Here is a 16055-nt window from a genome sequence, read left to right as displayed (position 1 = left end):
AAACCTTAGAACAGTGGTCCCCAAACTTTTTCTTCTGAGGGCCAGCTCACTATGCCTGGCTCTAAGAGAGGGCCAGAGACTCGGAGTATATTAGTAACCATAAATAGCTTAGTGCTGTGGACAACAGCAGTCTACCTTAGTTGAATATTCCATTACATTTAATCATAGGCTACTGCAATTTAATACCATTGTTAGCTGTGTTTATATTGCAATCATGCCATATCAGTGTAAAATGTAGCTCAAATGAAATAATACTAATAAAAAAATAACATTCCCAAAAGTATTAGCAGGGAGTCCCAAAGTGTATTTTATTCAAAATGTGTGAACTCTGAACTCTGTGTCTTTGCATACACAGCTCAAGTTGTGAACAAGCAATATCCTACAAATAATTTGAAGTTTTCAAACTATGAGAGTTTTATGAAGTGCTGGCAAAAACATCTGAAATTACCACTTTCACTCACCTGATGAGAACTTTGTGAATTTGTATGAACATTTGAATGAGTGAATAAAAAATAGAAATAATTATCCCAGAAAGTCCCAGAAATATGACTTGAATAGAAGTTAGTTAGTTATTAACAATTAATTGATTAATTGAACTTTGAGCAATGATGCAGTCAGCATAGGCCTCTTACATTGTTTGCAGGTACAGTAAGTAGGCCTACATTTCATTCCGTTTTCGATGGCAAACGCGAAACAGCCAGTCCCCAGTCTTCTACATTAGAGCCTGTTATTGACTGTGACATGCATGGCCATGTGGGCTAAGGACCGCAGCATTACTCGGAGAAAGCTGGACTGCATGACAGTTTAAAATACTTATGGTGCAGAGGCACTCCAGGAACCAATCAGTCCACAGTAAAGTACTGCTCTCATATGAGGGGCTTTTGTTAGGCCTCTTACATTGTATGCAGGTACAGTAAGTAGGCCTACATTTCATTCCGTTTTCGATGGCAAACGCGAAACAGCGCCAAAACAACCACCAGTGGACAAAAAGAGTATTACATGTGTACTGCCATAGAGAATGAATGGGGGAAATTACGGAGGTTATAGTTTGACGATGTCGTACTGCCATGCGGTCCAGATGCTATATACCACGGACATGTTTTGGGGGGGCTACCCAAAATGAGGTGGCGGGCCGTAGTTTGGGCACCACTGCCCAATTCTGTCTAATTATCTCCTGTGATAGCCTAGGCTACCTGCCACACCACCTCATAAATCACAATTTAAAAATGGCATGTTATGGATTACAGGAGAGGCAGGACACACTTGGTGTGTTTCATATCCCTTTGTGCCAACATTAATGTCGTCATGTGCTCGGTGCCGCTCAGCCTGTGGAGTCACCACCACCCATAGCCCTGGCTGGCTGATTCCCTGCAGACCTGCCAGTAGCCTGGCGTAGCCTACAGCGCAGCTGTGAGGAAACTGCTGCATTGTTTACACTTGTGGCGCTGCCGCATCAGGTGGAGCTAATGAGTGCAGCCAGTAGTGGCCGAGATAGAAGACTGCATGAATGGAAACAGCCGGAGTGAGGGGCTTCGCTTTCTCTGCTGTCAGTAAGCATTTTTCCATCTAACCATTTGCAGAAAAAAAAAAGCACTCAGGTAAATGCCAGTGTAGTAAAAAAAGATTGCTCTCGACTCATGACCTGTTTGAACCCTGAGAGATGTGCAAGTCTCAGCAGGATCTGTATCGGCATTCAGAGCTGCAAGTGAAGAAAAGATTAAAGCTGTTACTTTATCTGGATGCTTGTTAATAAATAGCTCCATTTGACGGTAAAATAAATAACACTATCATTATTATTATTAACAACTACAATTGGGGCCGTTGAGTATATCAAGGTGTAAAGTCAACGTTTGCCTCAGTTACAGAAATAGCTCAGCAGGTCACAGACGAAAAGGCTATACTCTGCAGAGGTATAGCCAGCTCTCTGGTTGCAGTTGTTTCCTCTGGCAGAGTCTGTTGCACTGTAGCAGTGCTGGTGCTGCCTCACAGCAGGAAGAGAAAGAAGGTCAGGCTGTTAACCACAAAGGAAGTAGCCACATAGGTTACCGCTTCATAAATGCCACCATTAGCTGTAGTAGCACGTCAGCACAGCACCACAGTCACAGTACCAAGTCAGCACTATACAGACCATCTGCAGAAAGCCTCAGACCAATGCTGCAGTGTGATAGTCTATAGCTGGAGGTTGGTATGTTGTGCATGCGTCACATACCCCAAGGATTCACTGAGATATTGCAGGTCTCAATAGAAACATGCAGACAGATCAATGAAAGACTGACAAAGCAACAGCCCCCCCCCCTGGTCTGCCGAAGCATCTGTTGGCTACACCATCTCCTTCAAGGATGAGATATGGGCCTATTCGAAAAACATTCTGCCAAAGTGGACATTCTCTTCCACTCATCCTGCATCACAAAGCCTGTGCCATCAGCAAGGTTCACATAGGGGACAGCCTAGGAAACGCAGAGCAAACGGCCTTATAATTTAGCGAGGGAGTCTTGTGTAAATTACTGCGCATTCATGATGTGATAGATTTATCTGCCTTATAGATTAAGAGGTGGTGATGAAGCTCTGCTCTTTGTTAATTGGGCTTTCCCCAAGGGAGGGTGACAGAGATAGGGGAGGTTCCCTGTTTTACATTTAGCTAGCTGTGTGTTTGTGTCTGCACTGCATAAAACACTGTTGCCCACCAAGTGCCTGTAAAGTCAGGGTGGTGTGGCCACAGTGACGTAGGCTGTGGGCTATACAGATGACCAGTGCTTCAGGGTGAGACACAGCCACAGATCAGTGGGCTTGGACCAGCTGCCGGATTTCACACATCAACAGGCCAGCGACAACGCCTCGACTGGCCACAGCGGCTTTTTTTCCTTGTTGCGTGCCGAAAGGCAAAATGTGGGCTGTTCTGTGACAGAGGGTGAGCAAAATCTGACACACAACTACAGCGGGGTTGACCTACAAACGTTGCTCGCTGTGTTAAATATGCTCTTCCACACAATAGCGCATTTGATTTTTCTCCCTCTGAGAAAAGTCTGCAGTCCCTCATTGGAGGAAATGCATGAAGCACTTTGTATCAATTTGTATCAGTTTAAAGCTGTACCAGATTAAATTTATATGATGTTACCCAACCATCATCATCCGGCCACATTTCTTGAAGACATTTTATCCATAATGCATACAGGTAGCGAGCGATCTATAATTCAGCAATTATGAAGTCTTTATTAAGCCTTTTTTTCCTCTCTCGGAGTCAGCACTCCAGGGAAGACTGAGGTCCATATTTAGCCAAGCTCTGCATCTCACAGATTAATAATGTAAAAGTGAAGCTTGAACCTGCACAAGGGGCCAAGGGCCAGAAAGCTCAGTGCTCCCTGTCCTCCAGGCCCCCCCCCCTCCTCTCCCCTGTCCTCCACCCCCCTCCCCACCCCTCTCCTCTCCCCTGTCATTCCAGGCATGGCTGCTGGTCTGCTTGCCACATCATGAGGCACTCGTAGGAGGCAGCGAGTGATGAGACAGGCTGATTGGGAGAGGCTAATGCCTGCGGCGCCTTTTAGCTGTTTTTTTCCTCCTCCCCTCCACCCCTACTGGGCAGTTTGGCCACTCACCCCAGATCAGCCCAGCGCAGGAGCCCAAGGTTATAACATAACCAGGAACCTTTCCCCTCATTAGGCTCATTGTTTTTGTTTATGCACTGAGCCAAGTCACTGACTCTCTGACATCAAGCCCTGCGTGTTGGGTCAAGGACCCTGGGGAGTATGTAAGTGTGTCTCTGCTCCAGGGAAGCTTTCTATTTAAAGAAAAAAATAAAACCTAGACTTTATCTGCTTGGAAAAGAAACAAAATGTGAGGCTATGGCCAACATTGAGGACACAATCAGATAACAAATGCAAAATGTACTTTTTTGGTGATGAATTTGCTTACGGTGTGTGAGTGCAACTATCTCAGGGAGAGGGAATGATTGTGGGAGAGAGTGTGTGTGTGTGTGTGTGTCTTTGTGTGTGTGTGTGTGTGTGTGTGTGTGTGTGTGTGTGTGTGTGTGTATGTGTGTGTGTGTGGTGTGGTGTGGTGGGGTTAGCATTTGTCACTGTTTTGCATACAACACAGAGCTCTTTTGAGTACAGAATAGTCGTGCGCAGAACAGAGCTCCAGAGGTTTTGTTTGTGTTTCTGGATATCCTGTGTGACAGAGCCTTGAAGGCCACACTGTCCCTCAAGCAGCAGGTGAACAAAAGCAGCAGCAGCAACCCTCAGACTCTCTTCCTGCTGCATCTCTCCCCTTCTTTTCTTGTCATTCTTCTATTTCTCTCTCTCCATCTCTTTCTCTGTGACACACTTTGTTCCTTCCTCCTGGCCACCAAAATACATTACACTCAGAAAATTCCATAAATAGAACAAGGACCCAGCCCTGATCCTCTCATGTTTACATTTGAATACATACTATAAACAATGGGCAAGCGTTAACTGACCTTATTGTCTGCCAATGAATGCCACCATGTGTCCCAACCTGATACTAACGTCAGATGACGTAAACCACCAGCCCAAACAATAACACGCGTGTAAATGTCTGTCCACCTCACCCACTCGGAAGACATGATGATTTATGTTTGAAAAGGGCTGCAAACAGAGATGGGAGAAGAAACGTGAGGCATTCCAGTATCTGTTCTCTGTGTGTTAATAATACTCACAGAACAATAGCGGCGGTGTTTGCCAGCATTCGTGGGCCACCTAACACACCCTCCTGGACCCGCGCCACATTTAGGCTACTTTTATGACATTATAAATGCGTAATCCGCCCCAAGGCTGGAAACCGGGTGGGAGATCTGTTTTAAAACTTACCTAAGCATTACTGGAGATACAGAACCCACATGGGTGTACAGAGCATTGGAGAGAGCCCTCAGGGTAACCTGCCACCAAATCCGTAAGCTCTGATAGTAGTCTGTAACCATAGTGCTTCACTTCAGCCTGCTTCAATTAAGCCTGTTGTCAGTCAGGGTAGCATATAGTTGTTCTATCCTCTGTGTTTATGTTGCACAGCATGTTCAGAGTGATAGAGAGCCTTCTAAGCAGAAGATGCACTAATAGCCAAACAAACAAAATGTTCTCCTGTTCTCCCTGGGGGCTTATTGACCATTTTTTCACCATCTCCTCTGCACTTAAGGCCAACATCATTTTTCACTTGGCAACCTCACATCCTGTGACATCACTCTTTGAGGCTGCAGACAGCAAGCTAACTCTGAGCAGCTGTCTGACAGTCATTAGTACACACATTTACATTCACGCCGACTGTTAACAATGAAACCCATAAAAAGTACTTGGATGACAGTAAATGCCCTTTTCAAAACAGGCAGGCCTGAAAAATAGTTAACTTTTGAACACATTGAGACACTGTTGTTTCCTCCAGTTGTAGTGCTCTGTTCGTAACATTAGTCTATTATTTTGAGTGATAATGATTCTTATAGACATCCTGCACTGAACTGCAATACCAATCCGACATCAGTTGTGATATGAGGCAACTCTTTTCCAGGGAATACTCTTCTGACTAGGGAACAAAAACAAGAATGTGTGTTAAATGTCATAAGTAGGTTTTTCACAATTAGATGCCACTTTGAGGTAACATTTGTAAAATTAAGTAAAATGATATCTGGGCTATCCATCTGATTTCTTCAAAACATGTAGTAGGCTATGTTTTGTACAGTGCAGCCATTTATGTTTATGAAAATATCTGGAGCCAAATGTAATCTCAGGTAGAAAGACACGTTATCCTGGCAATATCACAAGACAGGCAGATGCACATTAATGTCAAATGTGTCAATTTAAGCTTTAATTTATTTATTCACTTGGCACAGGCAGGCAGCGTGCGCCGCCGTTTCTGGTTCACTCCTCCTGACGTCTCTCTCAGTGGCTTCCCTTCAGCTGGAGATTCTACACGCGCTCTTCCTCCTACCTCTTTTGTTTCGTGCACAGTCAGTCAGACCAGCTTTTGGGAGCCATAGCTCAGTCTGGCTACAGCCTTTTTCCTAGTGAATGGGCACAGAGTGCGACGTGTTTTTAAAGGTAATCGTCTGGGACACTGCACGTTACCTTTAAAAAGGCTGTTCGAGAGAGCGCATGGATTGCATAAGTCAGGGAGACGCGCTAAGGAGAACCGTTGGGAGCGCTCTCTTTTGAAAATACTTAGGATGTAATTGAGGGGATCTTCTTGTGTGAAATGTCATTTCATCCGTGAAACTGTTCACGCTCGATCTAACAGCACGTTGTACGATAAACTCAGATAATTGCATGGCATAGGAGGAATCTGAAACTTCAAATATCAGACGCTAATAACTTGGGAGGTTGGAATGTATCGGCAAGAGGTGAATGCCCATTCATATATCCGTTACCATGCGTAGTTGCGCATGAGTTGGTCTCCGTGAGGAAAATGAACCCGAGAAGTAATTCGTCCGTATGTTCAGAATCGTTCCCTCGTTTGGTCACGCCAAAGCCAGAAATCCATGGTTTGTAATTTGTCTGCGTTGTAGCCTTGTAAACCGTGCAAATGCTGGAATGGTTTGGTGCTGTGTTTATCCTTCTTATAGTGGCTGCAATCTGGCCAGCCTCAAAATATTTTGGAATATCGAGCCAGCCATCATCGGGGGTCCAAGGACTAGTAAATGCACGCCGAGAATGGAGGGAGAAAGTCTTGGAAAGGTGTATCCCCAGCCGCGATGTCGGAGCAGGTCAAAGTGTGGACGGATCACCAGGTGAAAGCCCTACCGTCGCACTAATATGCAAGCCGTCCGCGTTGGCCAACTACCTTCTGAAACACTGCGTAACTTTCTGCAAATTACGGCCATGCCCAACATGGAACTGGCGGGCAAGCCCTTTGCTGCAAAGCATTTTCGGCATCTGCTGGCCTTACGATTGCCCTGTTCACTTTGTTCGGGACCATCTTCAGCTGAGCGACGACGGTATAGTAGCATTGGACTGGGCTGTGGCGGCCTCAACCTCCATTCACAAGAGGAGGCGGACATCCAGCAATTCAACTAGCCCCATCCTTCTCATCATACCAAATTCTTTTGGTAAAATTACCAGGAATGTGTTGAAGGTAAGGTGATTATTAAAATCAAATTTCTCTGAAGTCTGGTAACAAGCAACCTTATTCTTGGTAATTTCTAAATTGTGGGAATAACAATTAGCTGGGAGGGGGCACTTTGGCCTACTGTATTGTGCTTACTTAATGACTGCTTTTAATTTATTACTTTTAGCTGATATTGTTGCATTCTGTAAGAAGAGTTCACTGATTATACGGATTATGATAACTAATGTATTGGGATGATGTAAGTACTCCAAAGATACAGCCAGTCCAGTATTTCACAGAGGCTTTGTGTTGTTATAAAAACAGACTGTCTGTATGCCTCTCTTTGCTTTGACTTGATGATGAGATACGTGAGGACATTGGCCGAGGCTGTTTGATGGTCCTCTATTTAGGGGTTTACGTCAAAGTATGAACTTTTTTTTTTCTCCCCTTGTGGTCTTTTGCTGCCTCTTCTGAGTTTGTTGCAAGAATGTTGTCTACATTTGGCCATCTCTGGACAGACCTCAGTGTAGACAGACTCAACTCGATGTTCCCTCTCAGGCATTTTTTAATTGGTGGATGTCTGCTTGAAAATTATGTTGGACAAGGGGAGACAGATTCTGAACCAAACATCATCCGTTGTCTTTCTCTTTCATCAGTCACAGCCGTAATATAAATATACATGTGCACAGTGGGAGTAGCTGTCACACAGGCACTTCAAGGAGTCATCCCAATTAAAATGGCTCTACTCAACTAGATGCCTTAACTTTACCTTACTTTACTTTTTAAAACCTCTTATGTAGTGTCCAGTACAGTGTGCTGTTTTTCTGCCACATCTACCAAATCAATTAGGTAAGAGTTATGCCACTGTAAGAGCATAAAGTAAAGTGCCATAGTGATGACGAGTGTTTCTTTTGTATCTTGAGAAGCTCATATTTAATTTAATCACTAAGCACTCATAAATGCACACAAAGTGCTGCATTGGCAGGACTGCATCCCCATATCACAGGTGTTTGTAAACTAACACAAGTCTGGCGTGTTTGACATTTTCAAACGCATGCATGGTTTCCAATGCACAGTGTCATTAATTTTGAATGTAATGTCAGCTTGACTCTTTCAGAAATAATACCACCATTTCTATAGTAGTGGTTGGATGGTGTGACTCTGACACTGCACTTCACACACATTATAGAGAAACAAAGCAGTGTTAGTATATAGTGGCATCAAAGAAGAAAGACCTCAGATGAATATGCAGAGATAAATATGATTTATGAAGCTCTTTATGGCTGTTGTGCAGAACATAGCATCCCCTCTACACATGCAGTAAGACAGCTGAGCTGAGCAGCTTATTGAACTGAGGATATAGGATGTCATATAGGAAGGAGGACTAATGAAGGCAAATCAGGCTTAAATGGAGCTGTTCTCAGTTGCTGCATTCACAGTAAACCTGTCAACAAGCACCCGGGTTAATACCTGTTTCCACGGGTTTGGTTCTCTTTTTAAAAAACACTAGTTTCATTGCATTCCTCCTCAAAACCTATTGGGCAATACATACAGTACACAGCTGGGTCCCCCGCCCTCAACAGGCCGGCCCTGTGAGTTGGATTCCTTTCAGCCTTGGGCTAAACCCCCCCACCCCCACCTAGCACCCTGCACGCCCCCATTCCCTGACGCACGAGACACACTTGGAGTCTCATATGTTGCAGAGGCATGTGTATTACCCAGCGATAATGGCGCATAGGGGAGAGGGCGCAACATGGTCACCCACGTCATGAAAGTGTCTCATTGCAACAGTAAATAACAGCTGTGTTCCCCCGACACAGGGCAGGTTGTTGCTATGTGCCACACGAACAGGAAAACAAAAAAAGTTTGCCAAAATGTCTAAAAAAAATGCATCTTTTTGTTTTTTTTCCACAAAAATAGTTAAGTTAAGGGGGAGCAGTAATGGGCTATGTGTGAGGTGCTTTGTTAGCCCAGCACCTTCAATCTGATCTTATCGCTGTGCAAAGATAAGCTGGCTCCGAGACGGAGATCATGGGCAGGTCTATTACCTCTGCTGTCCTTGAGTGTAGCTTGAAGGAATTTACTGTGGGAAAAAAAGCCATTGAATTGTTTCATTTAAGAAAAGGGTTTATGTTCTCAAACACCTGTTAACCTCATAGTAATGCCAAACGGTAATTGCCCTGTCTGCTGTGATGTGCAGAAATGCATGGATGTCTGAGTTGGCCCATGGCACACACAGGTAATCGGTTCTGACGGGCTTGTCGTCGGACTTCTGCTCTTGGCCATGACCCCCCTGGGCGTCTGAACTGGGAGGCTGGTCAGAAATGTGTGCGGGGGTTTAGCGGACGCGTGAGGAATGTGGTGTCCGGGAGCTGGGCTGCTGTTCTCCATGTGTCTCGACCTTCGGTGACAGAATTCCACGGCGGCCCGACGCCAGCGCCGTGCCGAGAGGAGAGGAAAACTACTGGGGAGAGCCAGGGGCCAGCACTCTGCACTTATTTAGCAAGTTCAGAGTGCTGACCCGGCACTGCCACTGTGGAAGTATTCGACATGTTGTTGTGTAGAACATGGCTGGCGCATGTCAGCAAGTGACGGGCATTTTTATTATGGCAGCAGCTCTCAGCCTCAGCCTGGCAAGGAGAGACATCGTTTCTGTAGCTTGTACAGCTTTGTGCATTTATATGTTGTAGAGTTTTGTTTGCATGTGTGTGTGTGTGTGTGTGTGTGTGTGTGTGTGTGTGTGTCTGTGTGTCTGTGTGTAAGAATGCCAATGTCATGGTACTGCTTTCTGTCCCTCTCCTCCTCACACACTCCCTCCCCCTCTCTCTGTGTGTCTCTGTGTGTCCGCAGCTCTGTGAGGGGGCCCTGACGCACGGCTACCTGCCCGTGGTGTTCAACCGACGCGGCCAGAACGGCACGCCACTCGGCACCGTCAAGCTGCAGCAGTTCGGCGACCCGTCAGACCTGCGCGAGGCCGTGCGCTACATTCGGTACCGGCAGCCGGCAGGCAGGCTGTACGCGGTGAGCGAGAGCACCGGCTCGGGTCTGCTCCTCTCCTACTTGGGCGAGTGCGGCTCATCCAGCTACGTGACGGCGGCCGCCTGCCTCTCGCCCGTCTTCCGCTGCCAGAGCTGGTTTGAGAGCGGCCCCGCCTGGCCCTTCCACTGGGCCCTGCTGCTCTACCAGAAGATGTGGCTCAGCAGGTGGGTACTCTGCAGGACTCTGAGAGAACCAGATCTGAACCTGCATTAGGACTTGGTGGTCATTTCACAGTGAATGTGAAGACAGACTCCCATTCTCTGTTTTTGTCCATCTCTGTTTCTGTCACATTGGTATCTCCAGTGATTACATTGTCAATTCAATGCATGATACATTTGTTCTTCACCTCGCCTCCTCGGTGGGACTGAGATGTCAGCTGGGCAAAACATCAGGTGGGGGATGGAGGTGAAGTGGAATTAACATCAATCCTTATCTTATCCGTACCTGAACATGTATCATATTCTGTAGATAAATATGGGATTGGTACAGAAATACAGTATCTGTAGGTATTGAACATTGGAACTGTTCATTGTCAATTTCATTAGTTAGAGTGCATGAAAATGCAATCTACTGTTATCCGATTTCTTCTTATTAGAGTGCATGAAAATGCACTCTACTGTTATCCGATTTATTCTTATTATATGTTATTATTATTCCGCTGACGCTTTTTGTGCGTTTAATGCGGCTACAACCGTTTAACATAGAAACTTCATTCAAACTGCGTTGCGTAGGTCTTACTTAGGTGACTTCAGCTATGTATTTTTCAACTTTGTAACTTTTATACTTTTTAAACTATTAACATTGGCGATTATGACATCACAGTAGGGCACTTAGAATCCTATGCCAAGTGTTCCGATCACCTCCAGCAACTGTCTGTCTCAGGCTTTAAGTATTCAATATGGCTCTATTAAGACTACAGATCCTGTTCAACAGCTTCCTCTGCCCACAACTGTTTCAAAATAAAAGTCCTCACTACAATAATTCTATATTAAACAATTTAACCATTTAAACTATTTAACTGTTCAACTATTCCAACTGTCAGTTATCATCAACTAAGCCTCTAGCCTACTATATTAAACCACCACCTACCTAGCAACCAATTTAGCAACCATTGAAATTAAGCATCTATGTCAGTTTCCATAGCAACCAATATGATTATACTAGCAAACCACTGTAGTAACTCCTTTATTTCTGATAGTAGCCACCATGGACACCCTAGCAACAACCTAGCAACGACTTCAAGTACCCTAGCAACAGCCTAGCAACCACATTCACAGTTAAAACCTAGCAACCAGCATAGCAACCACCATACTACTCTACTACTCTAACAACAGTCAGTTGTCATCAACTTTGACTCCCGTCAACTGTTTCCTCTGCCCACAACTGTCAAAATAAAACTCCTCACTACAATAATTCCAACCATATTCACAGTTAAAACCTAGCAACCAACATCATTAACCTAGCAACCAGCATAGCAACCACCATAACTACTCTAGCAACAGTCAGTTGTCAACTCTGACTTCTTTCAACTGTTTCCTCTGCCCACAACTGTTTCAAAATAAAAGTCATCACTACAATAATTCTATATTAAAAAATGTAACCATTTTAACTATCCAACTATTTAACTGTTCAGCCTTTCAAACTGTCAGTTGTCATCAACTATGACTCCCGCCAACTGTTTCCTCTGCCCACAACTGTTTCAAAATAACAGTACTCACTACAATAATTCCCTATTAAATAACCTAACCATTTTCATTATCCAACTATTTAACTGTTCAGCCATTCCAACTGTCAGTCGTCATCAACTACAACTCCTGCCAACTGTTTCCTCTGTCCTCAACTTCAACTTCAAAATAAGTCCTCAATACAATAATTCGCTATAAAATAATTTAACTATTTAAACTACTCAACAGCTTTTTTCTCTATCTGACCTCCATCTTTTTACTTAGATTATATTTTAGACAATATTCAACAATATTTCATTCAGCAGCCATTTTCATGCACTCGTAATTCCCTGGAATTACATTCTCTAGTTAGTGGGTTTTATCCAGCAAGACCCATGCTGTGGGCACTATTGTTCTTCTTAAGTTTACTTTATTTATTATTAATTTTCACCCACTTTTTGTACCGACTACTGCTCCCAGACCGTTTGAGCTATCGGCGCGGTTCCAACTCCAAAAATTCAGGCCCGAACCGGTGTAGGGAGCTTGTTACTTTCGTCTCACTCGCCCTTGTCGTTTTCTTGTTATTCCCGTTTTTCTGCGTTTTTCGGCCCCATTGAAATGAATCGTGGAATGTTCAGGATTCTAATTTCGATTATGACATCACAGCTCTAATTGTTTAAGCTTGCACCTGGCAGAGTTCTAAGCCATCTGGCACTGTCTAATGGGCTGGGCTGGGCTGTCTGTGTATATGAAGGTGTGTGCATGTAACTTTTGACCCATATGTCCGATTTTCATAAATGAGGTACCGTTTAACTATCCAACTATTTAACTGTGCAGCCTTTCAAACAGTCAGTTGTCATCAACTATGACTCCCGCCAACTGTTTCCTCTGCCCACAACTGTTTCAAAATAAAAGTACTCACTACAATAATTCCCTATTAAATAACCTAACCATTTTCACTATCCAACTATTTAACTGTTCAGCCATTCTAACGGTCAGTTGTCATCAACTACAACTCCCGCCAACTGTTCCCTCTGTCCTCAACTTCAACTTCAAAATAAGTCCTGAATACAATAATTCCCTATTAAATAATTTCACTATTTAAACTATCCAACTTTTTAAATGTTCAACTATTCCAACTGTCAGTTGTCATCCCCACCAAACTTTTTTCTCTATCTGACCTCCATCTTTTTACTTGGATTAGATTTTAAACAATATTCAACAATATTTTATTCAGCAGCCATTTTTCCATTTTCATGCACTCCTAATTCCCAGGAATTACATTCTCTAGTTATATTATTATTCCCATCTGTCCCAATTTAGCATCTGACCCAATGGGTGGGTGGAATATGCAGCATTAGTCTTTATTGTGTCTCCTCTCTGGGACTAGGATTTGGCTTGAGGCTTTTGAGGGTTAATTCACATGTATGCTCTCCATCTGGAAATGTATCTGATTAGTCAGTGTGGTGTTGGCAGAGACGTCTGCAGGCAAGCGAGGGTAATTCAGCAGCTGTTCTTGGGAGTTAATGTGCCAGGGGTATGATGACACTTCTCATGGCTTACCTGCAAGGGAAATTAACCCTTGTAAGGTGTTCATATTTTTGTTACTCAGCCAATATTCCCAGGTCTGGTGGACCCACCACATTATTAGGCTTTTAAATCAATGCAGCTTAGATGTTTACTTTACTGTAGCTCAATTACCGATGATATAGATATCATTTATGGTTCATTTACTTGCCATTTACCTCTGTGAGATCACATTTATGAATTTAGTTTTTTGTGAGAACAGGTGCAAGTGCCAATGAGTCTGAGTTTGAAAAAAATGATAAATAGCATAATTTTTCTTTTAGCAAACATTGAAAACGGGTCCCACAGACCCGAACACCTTACAAGAGTTGCAATGCAGTCCTGTCTCCATGGAGACTGCGGATTGTTCAATGTTGTTGACAATTTCAGGGAAGCAGTGTGATCTCACTGATTTTGGTTTTCAAACCAGCAAGAGCACACTGCCCTACCTGCCACTGTTTGTAACAAGTTTTGTGTTTTTTGTGTGTCGGCACGTGTGCGTGTGTGTGTGCACGCGTGCGGGTGTGCGTGTGTGTGTGTGTGTGTGTGTGTGTTCTGTTTACCTCACCCTAATGTAGGTACCGGACGGTGCTGGGGGACACGGTGCAGACAGATGCCCTCTTCTCCAGCTCCTCCCTCAGGACCATGGAGGAGGTTCTATTCTGCCGGCCCGGCCCAAAGGCCTCTCCGCTGGACACCGGCGGCGGCTGGGACGCCTACTGGGAGCGCAACGACCCTCTGCGTGACGTGGACGAGGTGGCCATCCCGGTACTGTGCGTGTGCAGCCAGGACGACCCGGTGCGCGGTGAGCCCGAGTCTTCCCTCCCCCTGGAGCTGTTCGAGAGCAACCCGCACTTCTTCCTGCTTCTGACCGCCCAGGGTGGCCACTGCGGCTTCTCCTCCGTGCCCGTAGAGGGTGCTGTGGACGCCAACGTCTGGAGCCACCAGGCGCTGCTGGACTTCCTGCGGGCCACCAGTGACTTCTTCGCGGCCGAGGAGCGGGCAAAGCACGCGGCCCGCCGCCGGGGGCTCAGCGGCAGCGGCAAGGCGTTGCGCCACCGGACGGTCAGCACCTGCAAGAAGGTGCCCATCTGTTCGCACAACATCCACGCCATCTACAGCTGGCAGAGGTCCTACACCAGATGATGGCGGAGCGAACCACGACTCAGTGGGGCACACTGCCTTGGACTAATACAGGAGTGGGAGGACACGGGGTCATGTGACTGAAGGCTTAGAAGTGGTACCAGTGTAGATTCACGGTGTGATGAGTCAGGGTTTGTTTGTCTGTTCAGTTTTGGCTGGTGGATGTATTCAGACAGCTTTGTTATACCAACAGTCATGATGATCTTTCACTGCTGAGCTTTCAAATTACAACTACAAAACAAACATGTGGGAACAATTACAGCTACTGTTTAGATGTTGTTTCATGAACTGTGTCCTCATCTCCAAACCACTTTATCAGGAAGTATTTTCACAAGGTGCACTTATTATTGGTCTTGTTAAATGGCATTTTTCACATGAGGTTGCCAAATTGTAGCAGTGTTTTTTCATGTCATATTTATCCAAGTGTTTCTGAATTCCAGCCTGTTAAACGCTTACTCATCATAAGAAGTATCCATTTACTGATGGATCAGATTAAGGACACACGCAGGGTGCTTTTATATTGGGATTTATTGAAGATTTTTTGTCCAGCTCGACAAAATTGGGTTTGCACATTGGTGAACATTAGAAGTCTGTTCTGTATCCCCACTGGAAAACTGAGCATGAAGATCACATAGACAAGGTGTCTGAACATCTGGCATTTCTGTGGGATGGCAGAGGACTCTCTGGAAAAATCGACATGACGTGATGGTCTTTTGGAGAGCAGGGCGGAACTAGTTAGTGGGTTTTCAAGATCTTGTAATTCAAGCCCTGGTTTGTTTATAACAGAGATCACAAGCTCCTCTGGACTTGCTACCCCTTTTTGTGTGTTTTCCAATGTTGTATGTCAGTATAAATTGTCAGTATATTATCTTGGAGTTCAGTGGGGGGAAAATTAATAAAATATATGGTAAGTTAATTAGTGTCTTTTATATTTATTATATGAGTGTCCGAAGAGATGGAACATACAAATATATTCCACCTCTCTCTCTCTTTCTCTCTCTCTCTCTTTCTTTCCTTTCTGTACATCTTATGACTCAACTCAGTCATGTTTATGACTCGTGTGTTTATTTGTACAAAAGAGCAAATTTTTTTTAAGCTCAAATGAGATGTTATCAGTGAATGTAAACATAACATGCACAACATCTCTTGGGCAGACAGACTGTCTTCTTGAGCTATGACTGCGTCAGAGGGGAGTTGATCATATGCAAGAGAAGTTTCCACCTCGGTCGCTCCTAAAGATAGCCTGGGCCCCGGGTGCTGCTGTCACCGGGAGTGTGGAGCTCTGATTCAGACAGACACTGAAGCCCCAGTCAGAGTCGCGGCGCAGCCATGGAGGCGTGGGTGCCACCGCTCAGAGAGAGTGGGTGAAAGGGGTGCAAGAGAGAGGATGAGAAGGGGAGAGGGAGACAGGGCGAAAAAAGAGAACAAAAGGGAGAGAGAGATTGAAAGAGACAGGGAGAGAGAGAACAAAAGAGAGAGCGCTACTGCACCCCCTTCTTTCTGCTCTTTGTGGACATGTCCCTCTTTATCCTAAAGTGAGAGAATCATATTCCTGTAAAATGAATACAGTCTATGTATTATGACTTCACTAATGTGCTG

At 44.7% G+C, this 16055-nt stretch overlaps 1 protein-coding gene across 1 annotated transcript; it reads left to right on the top strand.

The window, feature by feature from the left end:
- The first annotated feature begins 5900 nt into the window (after window positions 1-5900).
- On the top strand, window positions 5901-15372 carry abhd15a (abhydrolase domain containing 15a). Its single transcript, XM_048265512.1, has 3 exons — window positions 5901-7071; window positions 9895-10247; window positions 13892-15372. Exons 1-3 carry the CDS (start codon window positions 6523-6525, stop codon window positions 14457-14459), a joined length of 1470 nt encoding a protein of 489 aa, XP_048121469.1. The 5' UTR covers window positions 5901-6522; the 3' UTR covers window positions 14460-15372.
- The last annotated feature ends 683 nt before the right edge of the window (window positions 15373-16055 follow it).

This window comes from Alosa alosa, chromosome 15 (genome assembly GCF_017589495.1).
Source record: "Alosa alosa isolate M-15738 ecotype Scorff River chromosome 15, AALO_Geno_1.1, whole genome shotgun sequence".
NCBI classification, from domain to species: domain Eukaryota; kingdom Metazoa; phylum Chordata; class Actinopteri; order Clupeiformes; family Clupeidae; genus Alosa; species Alosa alosa.
The sequence above is the reverse complement of the archived record's forward strand: the minus strand, read 5'-3'. Positions and strand labels throughout refer to the sequence as shown.

Coding starts and splice junctions, on each gene's coding strand:
- abhd15a (XM_048265512.1), top strand. CDS start 6,523: ATGCTGGAATGGTTTGGTGCTGTGTTTATCCTTCTTATAGTGGCTGCA. Junction 7,072..9,894: donor TTACCAGGAATGTGTTGAAG/GTAAGGTGATTA, acceptor GTGTGTCCGCAG/CTCTGTGAGGGGGCCCTGAC. Junction 10,248..13,891: donor CAGAAGATGTGGCTCAGCAG/GTGGGTACTCTG, acceptor ACCCTAATGTAG/GTACCGGACGGTGCTGGGGG.